The sequence below is a fragment of the Diabrotica undecimpunctata genome, chromosome 5 (genome assembly GCF_040954645.1).
Source record: "Diabrotica undecimpunctata isolate CICGRU chromosome 5, icDiaUnde3, whole genome shotgun sequence".
Lineage (NCBI taxonomy): Eukaryota > Metazoa > Arthropoda > Insecta > Coleoptera > Chrysomelidae > Diabrotica > Diabrotica undecimpunctata.
Window position 1 is genome coordinate 99,219,988 of NC_092807.1, and position 15,334 is coordinate 99,235,321.

Consider the following 15,334-nt stretch of genomic DNA (forward strand, 5'->3'; position numbering starts at 1 on the left):
CTTGTTAAGGTGTTAAAACCGATCTACAATATAATAAAACATCTACGTACCTGTAGTAAACTTTCAGGTTGGCTAAAAACGTAGTAGATTATGTATACTGGAATCCACAGCATAGAGGAACAACTTATACCCAATCCAATAATATCAGCCCACAAAGGATATTCATAGGAACCATAACTTAGTCTTTGGTATTCAAAGCATTGACTAATAAATATCACCTTAAACAAAGAATATCCTGATTTTTTTATTCTGTAATTATAAATATTAAAAATTGTTGTTTGTAAATGTGAGTCCACTTTCAATAAGTAAAATAAAAAAAGAGCTTAAACAGTTGACCTCAGCCAATCTAAAGTAGAAGTAGGAATGGGCGTTGTGGTATGCGCCACATAAAACTATGAAGTTGGCTGATGTAGTGGCCAATGTAACAAAACTAAAAGAAATATAATAAAAATTATAAGTAAGTATGCTCACATCACACAATGTGATGTAAGCATACTTATAATTTTATGCGACTTAATAATTTTATAATTTTTAAAAGGGACTTAATGCAGCTTGGCTAGCAGGCTATGTCGGAGAACGACCAATTGAAACTCAGGAAAGATTCGATTAATTTGCATTTCGGTAAAAGACAGTTATCTAGAAATTAATATGACAAACTGATAGAATCAGGGATAAATGAACGGTACAAGAGTACTGAAATAAGGACCTTACTAAAAAAATATTGTAGATGGCAGGAGAGTATCAACGTTACTTTCCAACGTAAGTTATATTACTGTAACGGTTTTCTTAATTAGTTTCCGAAACTAAAAAAAGGTACTAATTAAATATACAGGTATGGAAAAGAATTATCTGACTATAGGATATTAAGACAACGTAACGAACTGAGAAAAAATTTTGTATAGACTTGTATGTTCGAGAGAATAACATGTAACCATATGTCTGTGATAGACCCGTAAGCACTATGGGCAGTCTTGTCTGTACATTGTTGCCGAAAGTTAAAAAATAACAATTTTATAATTTTAATTAAAACTATTTTAAATTAAATTTTCAAAAAGTCAATCACTTTCAGAAAGGCATTATTCCAGTCTGTTGTATAATTACCTTCTGGTGTTCTGATGTTTATTCTTTGAAAGTCCTAAATGATTTTTGTTACGGTTACTGTTAGAATGTGGAATTTGTTACTTTATATAACCCCATACGAAGAAGTTAAAAGGTGCAAGCTCAGGAGAGCGACGTGGCATATTTTTATGCTACCTTTTGTACTAATAATTTTATCTGGAAACGTAATGTTTAAAAATCTAACACCTTCCGTACATTATGAGCTGGACAGACGTTTTGTTGCAATAAAATTTCATCCATATTATTAGGTAACGCTCGAACTGCTGCAATTATGTGATTTCTCAGGAGATCTAAGTATTTAGGACGACACAAAGTGCCCACAATGAAAAAGGGGATAATTAGCCAAAACTGCTATTGTAGTTAACTATAAAAAGCATACTTACAGCCATAACTAAGGGAGCAATGTACTTCCAAGAAATCCTCCAAAACAACCCTGGGCGTATCCCCATCATTTTTTCTATACAATCTCCCAATCGGTCAACTCCAAAGAACCAGGAAATGGCTATAGTTTGAAAAAAGCATACCCAAAGTAATGACATTCCACTTGCTGAGTAGTAGTCCATTAATTGGAATATATACATTCCCCCCTGAAACAAAATAAGGATATATTTTAGTTCCTATCAATAACTCAGATCAATAATACATGTTATATATATATATATATATATATATATATATATATATATATATATATATATATATATATATATATATATATATATCGGTTTCAAAACGTCTTGCGTCGTTGTCCGATGCCTAATTTCCACGAATTTCTATCATTCCATTGTTCTTCGGTCAAGTCTCGGGAGCTCATTGCCTTTGTTATTCCCTCCTTCCATGTTCTTTTTGGTCTTCCTCGTTTCTTACGATTTGGTGGTATCCATTTCATGGCGATTTTTGGTAGTCTTGTTTCTGGCATTCTTTGAACATGGCCATACCATATAAGTTGTTTCCTTTCTATGTCTGTTGCCAGTGATCCATCTACCCCCATCCGATTTCTTATTTCATCGTTTCTAATTCTGTCTGCTCTAGATATTCGAAGTGATCGTCTAAATACATCCATTTCTGTTGCTTCGAGTTTTCTTTTATTGCTTTCTGTTAGTCTCCATGTCTCTGCACCATAGGTTAAGCTGGTTTTTATGAGAGATTCATATATATTGTATTTTCGTCTTTTACCAATTTCTGAGCTCCAAAGAACTCCGTTAAGGCATCCAATTGTTCTACGGGCCTGGGTTATTCGTTTTCTAATTTCCCTATTGTCTGTGCCTGTGGTGTCGAAATCAATTCCTAGGTAGGTATATTCAGTGCAGAATGCAATTTCGGTTGTGTCCATCTGAATGTTGGATAGTTCTGCGCCTATTGGGAGATATTTTGTTTTTTGTGTATTGAGTTCTAAACCCCACTTCTTGTATTCTTCCTGTAGTTTTCTGGCCATATATGTCAGGTCTTCTTTATCGTTGGCTATAAGGACTTGATCGTCTGCAAACTGTAGGGTATATAGGCAAGTTTCTCCCAGGTCAATGCCCATTCCTCTGCACTTTCTTTTCCACTGATACAGTGCTTTCGCCACGTAGATTTTAAACAATGTGGGGGATATGCAACACCCCTGCCGGAGTCCCTTGTTTACAGGAAATTTTTTTGAAAGTCTATTTCCAATTTTTATTCCCGACGTTGATCCTTCATAAAGCTGTTTAAGGGCGTTAATTACTGTGTGGTTAATGTTTGTTTCCTGCAAAACTTTCCATAGCTTTTTAGCGGGTACAGTATCATAGGCCTTCTGAAGGTCTATAAACATAAGGTGGGTTTCTTGATTGGTACTTGATCTTTTTTCTATTATTTGTTTCAAAACAAACACATTATCGGTGCAGCTCCTTCCCGCTCTAAAGCCAGATTGTTCCTCTTCTTCTTGTTCCTTATATTCTTGTTCGATAATGTCTCGAAGTATCCTTCCATATAGGCGACTTAAGGTACTGGTTACTGATATACCTCGATAGTTTGAGCAGTCCAGTTTACTTCCCTTCTTATGTATAGATGATATGAAGGATACTTTCCACTCATGCGGGACTGGTGCACCGTTTAGATATTGGTTTATACACCAGGTTAATCGTTCAAACAGTTTGTTAGTACCGCATTTGATTAGTTCTGCTGAAATTCCCTCCGGACCTGCAGCTCGACCATTTTTTAGTAGTTGTATCGTTTTTATGACAGTCCTCTCATCGATGTTTATCGTTTCTCCCTGTATGTGTATTTCAGTTGGAGACATTTCTCTATATTCCTCTCTGTTTTCTGTTAATAGATTTTCGTAATGTCGGATCCAGTTCTCTGTTGTTATTAATTGTATGTTTGTTTCTCTTTTTTCATTTGATTTAACTTTTGTCAGGAATTTCCACGTCTCTGAGCATTTTCTACCTCCCATATATGTGTCTATCTCTTTGCATTTTTTGTCCCACATTTCTCGTTTAGCTGTGTTTACTAGTTGTCGTGTTCTTTTTTTAATATCTTTGTATTCTTCTCTATCCAACTCCTGTTTTGTATTTAGCCATTTGTGGTATGCTTTTTTCTTCCGAAGTACTAGTTCTTCAATTTCTTGATTCCACCAAAGTTTTTTACTAGCGGAATTAGTTTTTAGTCCAATGGCCTCCTCTGCTGCTTCTTTGATGCTACTCGTTATGTTTTCGTAAACTTGTTCTACTGACTGGTCTTCTATATTATGTAGCAACTTTTCGTCTAATCTGTGCTGGTATAGGTTTCTTGTGCTTTCGTTGATAAGGCTGTTTAAGTTATATCGTTTGTTCGTTATCACTTCTGTTTGTTGAGGTTCCTCATTAACGTTATTGTCCTTGTTAGATTTAAAAGGAAATACCATTTTTGTCCTAACTATATAGTGGTCGGAACCACACGTCGGTCCTCTAAGTACTCTTACATCATTCACTTTTAAGGTAGTGCTTTGTTTGACTATTACATAGTCAATGATCGATTTTAGATTCCTTGTATGTTGTACCCATGTGTATTTGTGAATATCTTTGTGTTTATAGAAGCCGTTCATTATTCTCAGAGTATGACTCTGACACACTTGGATCAGCCTTTCTCCATTGTGATTCAGGTTTATTTCACCGTAGGGACCGATCACCTCACTGTTTATTCTTTGACCCACCCGGCTATTCAGATCTCCCAGTATTATCAGTTCTCGTGACTTTCCTATGTTGGTGATTATGTCGTTAAATTTTTCGAAAAACTCGTCCTTAGCAGCAATTGATTCGTCATCTGAGATGGCGTAGACTCCAAGAATTGTCACTGGCGTTTGATTTATGTTGATATTAACACGTATGATGTTTTCGTCGATTGTCTCGAAATCAGTTATTTTGTGTTTGAATTTTTTGTGTATCATTACAGAGACTCCTCTCTTTGCTCTTTGGTGTTTTGGGATGCCACTGAATATGTGTGTATAGTTATTTACAGTTTCTGTGCCAGTTCCTTTTTTCTTAGTCTCCGTCAAGACTACTACTAAGAATACATGTTAAAAGATATAAAAATGTTGCTTTGATTAGTAGATGAAAAACATTATTATCTGAGATTAATGATTCTAAAATCGGATGCTTCCAAATCCAGAGTCAGAGCCCAGACTCTAGGGCCGTCCAAAAAACACTGTTCAACCCAGGCCGATAATTAGTTAATTTACGATAGTAATACAGAATTACTAACATTTAATTTTAAAGTCTGTCCTGTGAACTATTAGTGTATGTTGCTGGTAATATTACCATTTTTTAACAAGAAAGTTTTATGTTTTTATATATTTTATCTTCTATTTCTTACGTTAGGTCCATAACCTGTGATTACAGAGTTATGTGTAATAATATTTGCTATTCCGATTACCTACTGTCTGGTCACCTCTTTGGTGGTATCCTCTTGGCTGACCTTTCGTATCTTACAACCTTGACTATTATAAGATCCTCCGTTCTTTTACCTCTTGGTTTATTTTTGTTTTCTCCCACATCATACGATATCCTGAATATTGCAATACTTCCTTATATTCTTGTTACTTAGTCGGTTCTATCTAGTTTGATTTACTTTGTCTGGTCTTAGTTTTTTTATTTAACTTCACAATGTATTGACAACTGTAAAAATTGACCATACCATATTTAACAAATGGCTTGTAGAAAATTGTCCATTGACAATGTCTTGTATATTCTTCGTAGTCGAACAGTATCACGTATGTCTTAGTGTTTGGTTGGGCTTCTGCTTCTAAATTCTATTGGGCTTCTGCGCCTATATTATAGTTAACAGATTGGCTTGAACTTTCGTTAGATTGGTTGTGTAATTAAGTTTTGAGCTAGATAATTTGGGTAGTCTGTTAGTCTCTGTTCATATCATCGGATGAGTTTGGTGACTTATTCTTTAACCATTGTTATTTTGGGATCTTGTGCGAATTTAAACCTTATTATGAGCCTGTATTTTTAGTTAACTGTATCCAGAGATTATTAATTTTTATCGCTTCGAATACTTATAAGTGTTTAAAAGACCCTTAAACTTAAAAACCCTTTTCGTAATAATTTATGTTTTAAGATTAGAGCAATTTATAAAAAGCCAAAATCCAATTTTAGTTCTGTTGCCAGTTGTTATTTGTATATTAATATGCATTCAGACGTGTATATTTGAAGTTAAGTTATGACCGAGAAACTCACAATTTTATGGTTAGTGTTCACTCTTCGTTTTAAATTAATTTCTATATTAATAGACCCTTTTTTCTTCATTCAATTCAGTTCTTGCCGCTAGCATTCACAGACAAACCCTTTTGTCAATGTCGAGGGCCTTTATCAATATGTTTGTCAAAAAATGCCAAGATACTGTTTTTTCTACATCTAGAGGGCCACCTGTTTTTAGAGGTTTACCATATGTTCCCCTCAGAGACCAGTGACTTTATCATAATGTAAGTGCCATAGATATTATTTTATTGTTTTTGTGTGCGGTTAATTTGTTTTATTTTGCCGAACTTTTTTGAAAAATTTTAATTTTTAAAAACTATTAATGTTTTTTTTTACTTTAGGTATAACAGGAGAATTTTACTGTCATCATGGCATATGGTTGTCTTTTTAAAGATGAATCAGATGCTATGATTTTTATGACGGATATCTTAAGTTACCACCTTAAGCGCCACCATACAATGAAAATTGTTGGTCCCTGGGACTAATTTTTTTTTGTAATAGTTTCTGTTTTCTAAGGTATTTTATAATCTATTTGAATAATATTTTTGAGTATTGTCTTTTTTTGTGAATTTTGGAAGATTTTTTTGTGGCCTAAGTTAGTGCAGTTTTTGTCCCAAAAAAACGTAAATTATGTCAAGAAGTAAATCTTACAATGGATTTCGGAGCATCTTCAAGCAAATCAAATAGTTTATCTGCCTCTAATGATGTTGGAAATTTGACGATTAGCTCACAAACAGGGTCAGAAAATATCCATTCAAATTTACAAAATGTAGACAATGTTATTGAATACGTAATTTCCCAGTACAGAAATTAAAGTGGCCCAGAAAATAGAAATAATCATCAAGATCAGCTAATTGACTTGAATAACTTACAGTGGAACCCTGTTGAGGGATCATCTTTTAAGAATTTTTACTTTAATGGAAAAGATACTGGAGTTACGGCTCAAATCTATGAAGATTATATAATTAGGGATCTCTATAGTTTTTTTAAGTTATTTGTTTGTGACGAAGTTATTACTCTCATGGTTAACGAAACCAATCTCTATGGCGAGCGTTGTTTGGCGAAAGAAGGACTGACACAAAAATCGCGCATCAAAAAGTTTACTCCAACTGATCATCTGGAAATGGAAAGGTTTATTGTTATCCTATTATGGATGGGCTTGTGTAAGTTGTCCACTATACAATCGTATTGGAAAAAATCATTATTATATCAAAATGAAATCAGCCGTCTTATGTCGAGGAACCGTTTTGAGTTATTGCTAAGTAAGTGGTATTTTAGCGATAATAATAATAATGCTTTTACAGATGACAGATTTCGCAAAATTACTCCCCTCCTTACAGTTCTTTTAAAAAAGTGTTAACGCCTGGTAAAAAAGTGTGCATTGACGAGACCATGGACCCATTTCGTGGTCGACTACGATTTAGGTAATACATAAAAAATAATGGGCACATATTCGGTATAAAAATGTACAAGTTATGTACGGAAGGAGGGTACACTTATAATCTTCGGGTTTATGGTGGAGCCGATACCGAAAATTGCTGTCAAGCATCTTCGAATGTAGTGTTTGCTCTAATGGACGATCTTTTGGATTCTGGTAGAGAACTGTATACGGATAATTATTATACAAGGCAACCAAATTATTAGAACGAAAGAAGTATCTAGTGGGCACCCTCCGTAGCAACCGAAAATATAATCCTAAAGAGGTGGTCTAAAAAAAATTAAAACCAAAAGAAATATATGCCAGAGAAAGTGATTCCAGAGTTATGGTCATGAAATGGCGTGACAAGACAGATGTGCTTATGCTCATTACCCTTCATAGTGATAATACAAATGAAGTATTGTAAGGAGGTGGTGCGTAGCAAAGCGAAAAGTATATTCTTACTGTTTACGCAGAGGAACAAAATGATACAGATAGCTTGCCATCGAATTATTATTGGGATCTGCAGTTGTAAACGCTTTCTTGGTCTACAAGGAAGTTACACAAGAAAAGTTGTCCATAACCAATTTCAAAGAAAAACTGTGTTATTCATTGTTACACATTGGAACAGACGATATAGATGAACATAACCCGAAGGTAACACCGAAAATCACGCTTTGGAACAGAATAATTCAAGATTGAGATGTGTTGTTTGCTACAAAAATTTGAACAATTGTGATGGCCGAAAAGTTGCAACAAATAAGAGGGCACGAAGTAAATGGCACTGTATGCTCTGTAAAAAAAACATTGTGTTGAATGCTTCTTTACTACACACCGAGCAAAAGCTATATAAAACATGAAGTTATATTTTTTTTATTGTATTTGCGTGAGTATAATGTAAATGTTAATGGAAAAATAACTACTTATGTTTAGAAGTATGTATTATGTACCATTAATTTGTATTTTTTCAAGTAACAAAAATATACTATATAGGCGTAATATTTTTTAGGGCCAAAATCACTACTTGGCTTTCCGGGCCACATATTTTCACATCATCATCATATAACGGGGGTCCTACGGCGATTGCCGCTTCCCGCATTTCAGCCTCCATCTTTTTCTATCTCTCCAATCTCCCTCTTCTAAGCCTCTAGATTGCATTGTTTTTGTAATTTCTCTTCTCCAGGAATTTGGTGGTCTTCCCCTTTTTCTTCTTTCTGGCGGAACATACATTAAGGCTTTCTTTGGCCACCACTCCTCCTCCATTCTCATCACGTGACCATACCATTGTAATTGCCTTCCTTGTATTCTATCTGAAAGGGTATCTCTAATTCCTGTACGGTTTCGTATTTCCTCATTCCTGATTCTTTCCATTCTCGATACTCGACATGACCTTCTACGATAATCCATTTTCACAACGTCTACTTTATCTCGTTCATTCTTTGTCATCGTCCAACATTCGGCACCATATGTGGTAATTGGTTCTACAATTGCTCTGTATACGCGAAGTTTGGTATGCATCTTTATTTTATTAGACCACAGTAATGAATTCAGTATTCGGATGCATTTTTCCCTTGGGTTATTCGGTTTTGTACATCTATCTTAACTCTGCCATCTGCTGATATGATGCTTCCTAGATATTTATACTGGTTGCAGCCTTTTATGACTGCGTTTTCAAGCCTCAGATCTGTGGTATTTCCTCCAATTTTTAAATATTCTGTTTTGCTTATGTTTACAGTAAGCCCCCATTTGGCATATTCCTCAAATAATTTTCGATTCATATAATTTATATCTTCCTCATCGGTTGCAACCACCACCTGATCATCTGCAAACAACAATGTATACAGAGTTTCTTGTCCCACTTCGATGCCCATAAATCTACATTTATTTCTCCAATTCCTCAATGCTTCTTGGACGTATATTTTAAAGAGTGTCGGTGACAAACAGCATCCTTGCTTTAGGCCTTTAGTGACTTTAAATTCATTTGAGGTTCTGGTTCCAATTTTTACACAACTAATTGCATTTTCGTACAATTTATATATCGTTCGGATATACGTCGAATCCAATCCGGACCTTTCGAGGACCTCAAACATTTTCTTTAACGGGACACTATCATATGCTTTCACAAGGTCTATAAATACCAAATGGGTCTCTCTACTTCTTTCGACACGCTTTTCAATTATTTGTCGTAGAATAAATATATTATCAAGGCAGGATCTCCCGGTACGAAAGCCGCTTTGTTCTTCAATATCTTGTATCTGTCTTTCAACCCTCTTCTTTAATATTCTGCCGTACAACTGGCCCACAGAGCTCGTCACACTAATACCTCTATAATTGGAACAGTCGCTTTTATTCCCTCTCTTATATATGGAGCTTATATAAGTTTTTTTCCAATCTTTAGGAATTTCCTGGTCTCCACACATACATTTATTGAAAAGGTCTACTATTAATTCTAAAAGTGCAGTCGGCCCATATTTAACCAGCTCTATGCGAAGGTCTCCAGGCCCTGCGGATTTTCCGTTTTTAACCTCTTTTAAGGTTTCCGTCAATTCAGATAATATTATTATAGGGATTTCCTGTTTTTCGTCTCTGTTGTCTATTAATTCCCTTATCTGTTCCCATCTGTACTCTACTCTATCCTCTTTCAGCAGTTTCAGCAGTATTTTCAACTTCCATATAAATACTACGCAAGTGCGGCACATCGTGTAAGCCAAGATCCCCAAAATACCAGACTGCATTTAGAAACAACATAATGTGCCACGCTAAGAGATCAATACGAAATCCATTGGCTAAGTATGACTAATCTATTTGGTAATATCTGTACATTTTTTTATCAATTTGTTTTAGATATTTCTATAGCGGTGTGTTATTCTTTCTGTTTTAATTTTCAACGTTTTCTAGTAAATTGTTTAAGCACTGTTTTTTTTTTATTTTCTACAATATTACTTGGTTTACTATCGGTATCATATTGTTCAAATAAGCAAAATTTCGAACTTTTATCTAAATACAAATACACAATTTATTTCGCTTAAAAATAGAGCAAGTACTCAACTACCTATCTAAAATTTGGCGTGTAAAAGACATTTAACACAATTATAGAGTTGGTTTATGTAAAGCTGTGTCGCCTAGTGCTCTATTCACAAAACTCTATTCATTTCAAGCAATATACATAACAATGGGAAGACCGAGTTAAAATTTAATATCTCGGTAGCTTTATCTTATATTTTATATTCAGGGAAGGTAACGGTTGCATTTGCCAGCTTCTATCAGGGTTTTAATTTGAATATTTGGGAAACAAAAAATAAAGTCATATCTCTAAAAATTACCGTGTAGTAATTAGGAATAGAGATAAAACATATTTTTTGAGAAAATACAGGGATATCAACACTTATAGTTTTAGAATAGAAAAATATTATGACATTTACAGCTCAACAGGATCTACAAAGTATTATTTGCCACAAATTACTAGATTGAAATTAAACTTTATTAAATTTTACATTACAATAAATTTTGTATTATATATTAATGACTTTAAAATAATTTATAAATTTATATATTTGTAAATTTGCAGTTTGAGCCTAATAATCCAAAGATTTGATATCTAAAAATGAGACGGCCCAGCTGAATTTTGCTGAGATTGTCAATTTTGCGATCCAAAGAAAGGCCCAAAAAGTTGGCAATGTTCCTGGAAGTTTACAAGACATGCCTCAAGGAGGGTATTTTCTGCACATATGAAAGTAACAAAGATTATTACTTCTCTCAAAAGGAAAGAAATCACCAGAGGGACCATCATCTTATCATCCACTCTGTAAGCTGGAGACAGCTTGCAAGATATTACAATAAACAGTCCATCAAAGAATCGAAGCAGCAGTTGAACTGCTGCCCAACAGCAGTCGGTGTAGTTTTCGAAAGGGGCAGTCAACACTACATGCGATTAATCTTGTGCTTATCTTAAACAGCTAAGGTGGCAATCGCAGGGACCAGATGGAGGAGAGGTACAAAGGATACGAAGGTACGAGGTACGAAGGAATATAAAATCATTGAAGAAGTATAGCAGGGCTTTGTGCTAGGCCCTCTCTTTTAAAATATTATGTATGATGGGTTGTTTAAGCTAGAATTACCAAAAGATGCTAGGCTCACGGCAAACGCTGATGATGTGACTGTGGTGATCATCGCAAAGCACCTTGAGGAAATTAATCTCACGTTCGACATCATCTTCGAGAAAGTCTGCCAGTTGATGCACATAGTTCATTTAAAACTAGCGAGGCAAAAAACTAAAACAGTGCTTATTACTAGTCGGAAACAGATGGAAACCGTAATACTAAGCATTGGAGAACATGAAATCACATCACAACTATACCTTCGGACTTGGTAGTACTGATTGATGACAGACTCTGTTTCCAGAAGCAAGTGGAGCATGTCAATTATAAAGCATCTGTAGTAAGAGCAGCCTTGCTACGGCTAATGCTGAATTTAGGTCGCCAAAACAAAGCAGGAGGACGTTATTGTCATCAGTAGTCACGTCAGTATTAAAAACCTAGGTATCACAGAGGGAGGTCTAACCAGTATATCCTCTGAGCACTTTAAGAGTTGGCCGCATATTTTGCACAGAATCTAAGGACGCAATATACATCATAGCTGAGATGATACCCATTAAAGTGCTGAATAAAAGAGGACCCTTTATCGGCAAAGAGAGTCAACTACAACTACATTGTGTCTAGATGAACTTTGAAAAAGAGAACGGCAAACAGCATGTGTCAATGGCAATTACAGTGGGATTCCGCAACAATGGACAGATAGACTCATTGTCTTATACCATAGATGAATGTTTGGCTGAACCTCAAGCAGGGTGCGGTCAACTACTATCTGACGTCTCAGGACATGGCTGCTTTCTAACATCCCTGTATAGCTTTAAACATGATGATTCTGCAGAGAGCCCATCTTGTCTCAGGGTCAGTGAAGACAGCGAGCACGTGTTTTTTATGTGTCCTTATTTTAACTTGCTGCAAAATACTCTGAAAGCAGTTCTCTGGGCCAGAGACCATAGTAGGAGAAATACTTTCATCGAAGGCAGCTTGTGATGTAATCAGCACATTCGCGATGGAAGTCCACCAGGATTTTCACCGCGTTGAAAGGAGGCGATCTGAATGTTTTTCAGCCAGGATATTTGTCGTCTACCAGGACCCCTTTTTCCGTCGATTTTACCCTTCATAATCAGCTGCAACAACTCGTACTTATCATTTCTAAGTATGTGCCCCAAATATGCTGTCTTTCGCCTTTTAATGGTGGTCAAAAGTTCTCTGACTCTTCTCATTCTGTGCAACACCATTTCGTTCGTAATATTATCGGTCCATGGTAACTTCAAAATTCTCCTGAAAAGCCACATCTCAAAAGCTTCCAGTTTTCTTATTAGGTCAACATTAACAGTCCAGGCTTCGACACCATTAATAAGAACAGAGTGGATATAACATTTTACCATCCGATATCGGATTTGCAAATTGAATCTTTGGTTAATCAGAAATTTCCCCATTTTCAAAAAGGCTGCTCTTTATTGCTCTATTCTTGAGCGAATTTATGATTTCGGATTTAGATCTTCCATAATCTAGACTCCTAAGTATTTCATTTTGTCCACTTGCTAAATATCTTCATTTTTTATCTGGATCCTTGTAATGACTTTGCCCCTCTTACTGATAAGCATGGTTTTTGTTTTCTTTATGTTTATTGTTAAACCAGACTGTTCCCCAGTAGCACAAATTGTGTTTAGTAATGTTTGCAGGTCTGTCTCACTTTCACCGATAATATCTGTATCGTCAGCATAACGGATGTTACTTATATTTTCACCAGTTATCTTGATCCCTTCTGGACAGTTTTCAAGTGCTTGCGTAAATAACTCTTCGGAATATATATTTAATAGTAATGATGAAAGTACACAGCCCTATCTCACTCTTCTACTAATCTGTTGCGCATCCGTGCTAATTCCATCTAATGTTACCACAGCCTGTTGGTTCCAATAGAGATTTCTCACTATGTTAATGTCATTTTTGTTGAGTCCTTTTCTCTTTAGACATTCCATGAGAAAGTTAAGTTTAACTTTGTCGAAAGCTTGCTCATAGTCTAAACGCGCAACGAAAAGATCTTTTTGTTGGTCTCGACAATTTTTGGCCAAATGTTGTGAAACTATACAGAGCTTCCACTGTTCCGAGGCCGTTACGAAAGCGAAACTGTCTATTACTCATATCCGCTTCGCGCTTTTTGAATATTCTTGCATGTATAATATTTAAAAATGTTTTGAATAAGTCTGACATTAAACTGATTAATCTATAGTCATTACAGTGTTTGGGGTTCTTGGTTTTTGGTAGCGGAACAAGGTCGATAGCAGCCATTCTGTACTCATCTCACCAGATTTGTATATGTTGTTAAAGAGTATAGTTATTGCACTTAAATTGTCTTCGTCTGTAAGTTTAATCAGCTCAATATTAACTTCATCTGGCCTAGGCTTTGCCAGATTTTGAGTTGTTTATAGCATGTTGGACTTTAGATTTTAATATTATTGGAGCTTCCTCGTTATCAATTTGTGTTGGTTCCGTTCTTATGTCCACGAAAAGATCTTCATACATAAATATATTTAGTCTATACTTGTTTTATTTCAATTGGGTTAGTAAATCGTTTATTGTTTTTGTCGATCAATCGGTTAGGTGTATTTGTTTGTGATTTTCCAGATAATAGGGATGTTCACAAATTTTTAAATATAGTTAAATTCAATTAAATTCAATAGATTATAAAATATATAAAAATATAGTAAACATGAAATTGTTTAAAAATATATATTTTTTAAGATAAATCAATTCTTAATTTTAATTTTGATGAAGGCTAGAAAAACGGCTCCTCGCAGCGAGGCTACGGTGTGTGACGTCAGCAGTCGTATCGACAACTTGTTGTGTATAAGTATTTACGAAGTGTAACCAGTTCTTTAAGTATTTATACAGTGATAATGAAGCCAAATAAGTGGTGTTTGCTACAAAGAGAGGGAAAAACTAGAAAAGGCAGTTATTATGCAAGTTAGAAAAAAAATAAATGCAAATAGGTATCTGTACCTCGGAAGGAATCAACACTATGTTCATTTTTAAAACTTTACAGGAGAGCAGTTTTAAACTTTTTGCAGCTCTTTATTAAGATATCGAAACAATATTTTACTAGAACATTCTGTTTATTGTTATTTACATAATACATTTGTTATAATTAAAAACAAATTTGTTCCTGTATTTTTTAACCCTTTTAACGGACATGGTGTTGTATCCATCTAATAAAGTTATTGTACTGTAAGAATTAGTATGGGGTATTCAATAACATCTACAATCCTATTTGACTTTTACTGACAAAATTTATTTAACCATACAATTTACCTTTACAAATACAAATATGTATGTAAAAATGGCATTTTAGGTACAAACCACTCAGTCATCCTCAAGTAAGTCTCCTTCTGGATAGTCACTATTAGTATTACTAGTAGGTATGCTTTAAGTTTTGATAAAAATAATGGCAAAATGTAGGAACATTTGACAGTAATGCCAATAGATCGTTATACTTTTGTTGTGATATAAGTATTGGACTTTGTGATACCAGTTGCAAATCTTTTGGCAATGTAAGGTGTCGCCTTCGAAACCTAACAAGGTCAATCTCCTGGTTTTCGTCATGAAAATTACTTTTTAAAAACGTAGTTCCAATGCTCTTTTGTTTAACTTGAAGTTAAACACAGTTTGACAGAAGAACTTGTTGTTTGTTAATGTCTCTTTTCTATAAATCAAATGCGGATTTTAAGATGTTTTGACATCATGCAAAGACCTTAAATTTTTAAATTCTTCTAGTTCCATAGTATTTCATTGAGGTATATGTACGGTATATTTCATTGAGGTTTGTCGGACTAACTGCTGCCAGTCCCAGGGCGTGTAAATAGAAATGTTAAGTTTTTTCTCTTTCGCTCTATCAGCGCATGGACAGTGTCCGCCTCCATGTAGGTATTACTCTTTACTGGAAACTTCTGGATGATATTTTTTACTTTTTTAAACAAGTATTAATGCTAACATTTTTATTCTGGCCG

At 34.9% G+C, this 15,334-nt stretch overlaps 1 protein-coding gene across 4 annotated transcripts in view; it reads right to left on the reverse strand.

Annotated features, from left to right (window-relative positions):
• The window catches only part of LOC140441542 (sodium- and chloride-dependent GABA transporter 1-like), a 127,521-nt gene that overhangs the window by 10,601 nt on the left and 101,586 nt on the right, over positions 1–15,334 (reverse strand). For all 4 annotated transcript variants that reach the window (XM_072532329.1, XM_072532331.1, XM_072532328.1 and 1 more), the window contains 2 exons: positions 1,503–1,706; positions 51–218 (listed from right to left, as the gene is read on the reverse strand). In XM_072532329.1, the coding sequence (XP_072388430.1) occupies positions 51–218; positions 1,503–1,706 (372 nt within the window). The remainder of the gene's footprint in view (positions 1–50; positions 219–1,502; positions 1,707–15,334) is intronic.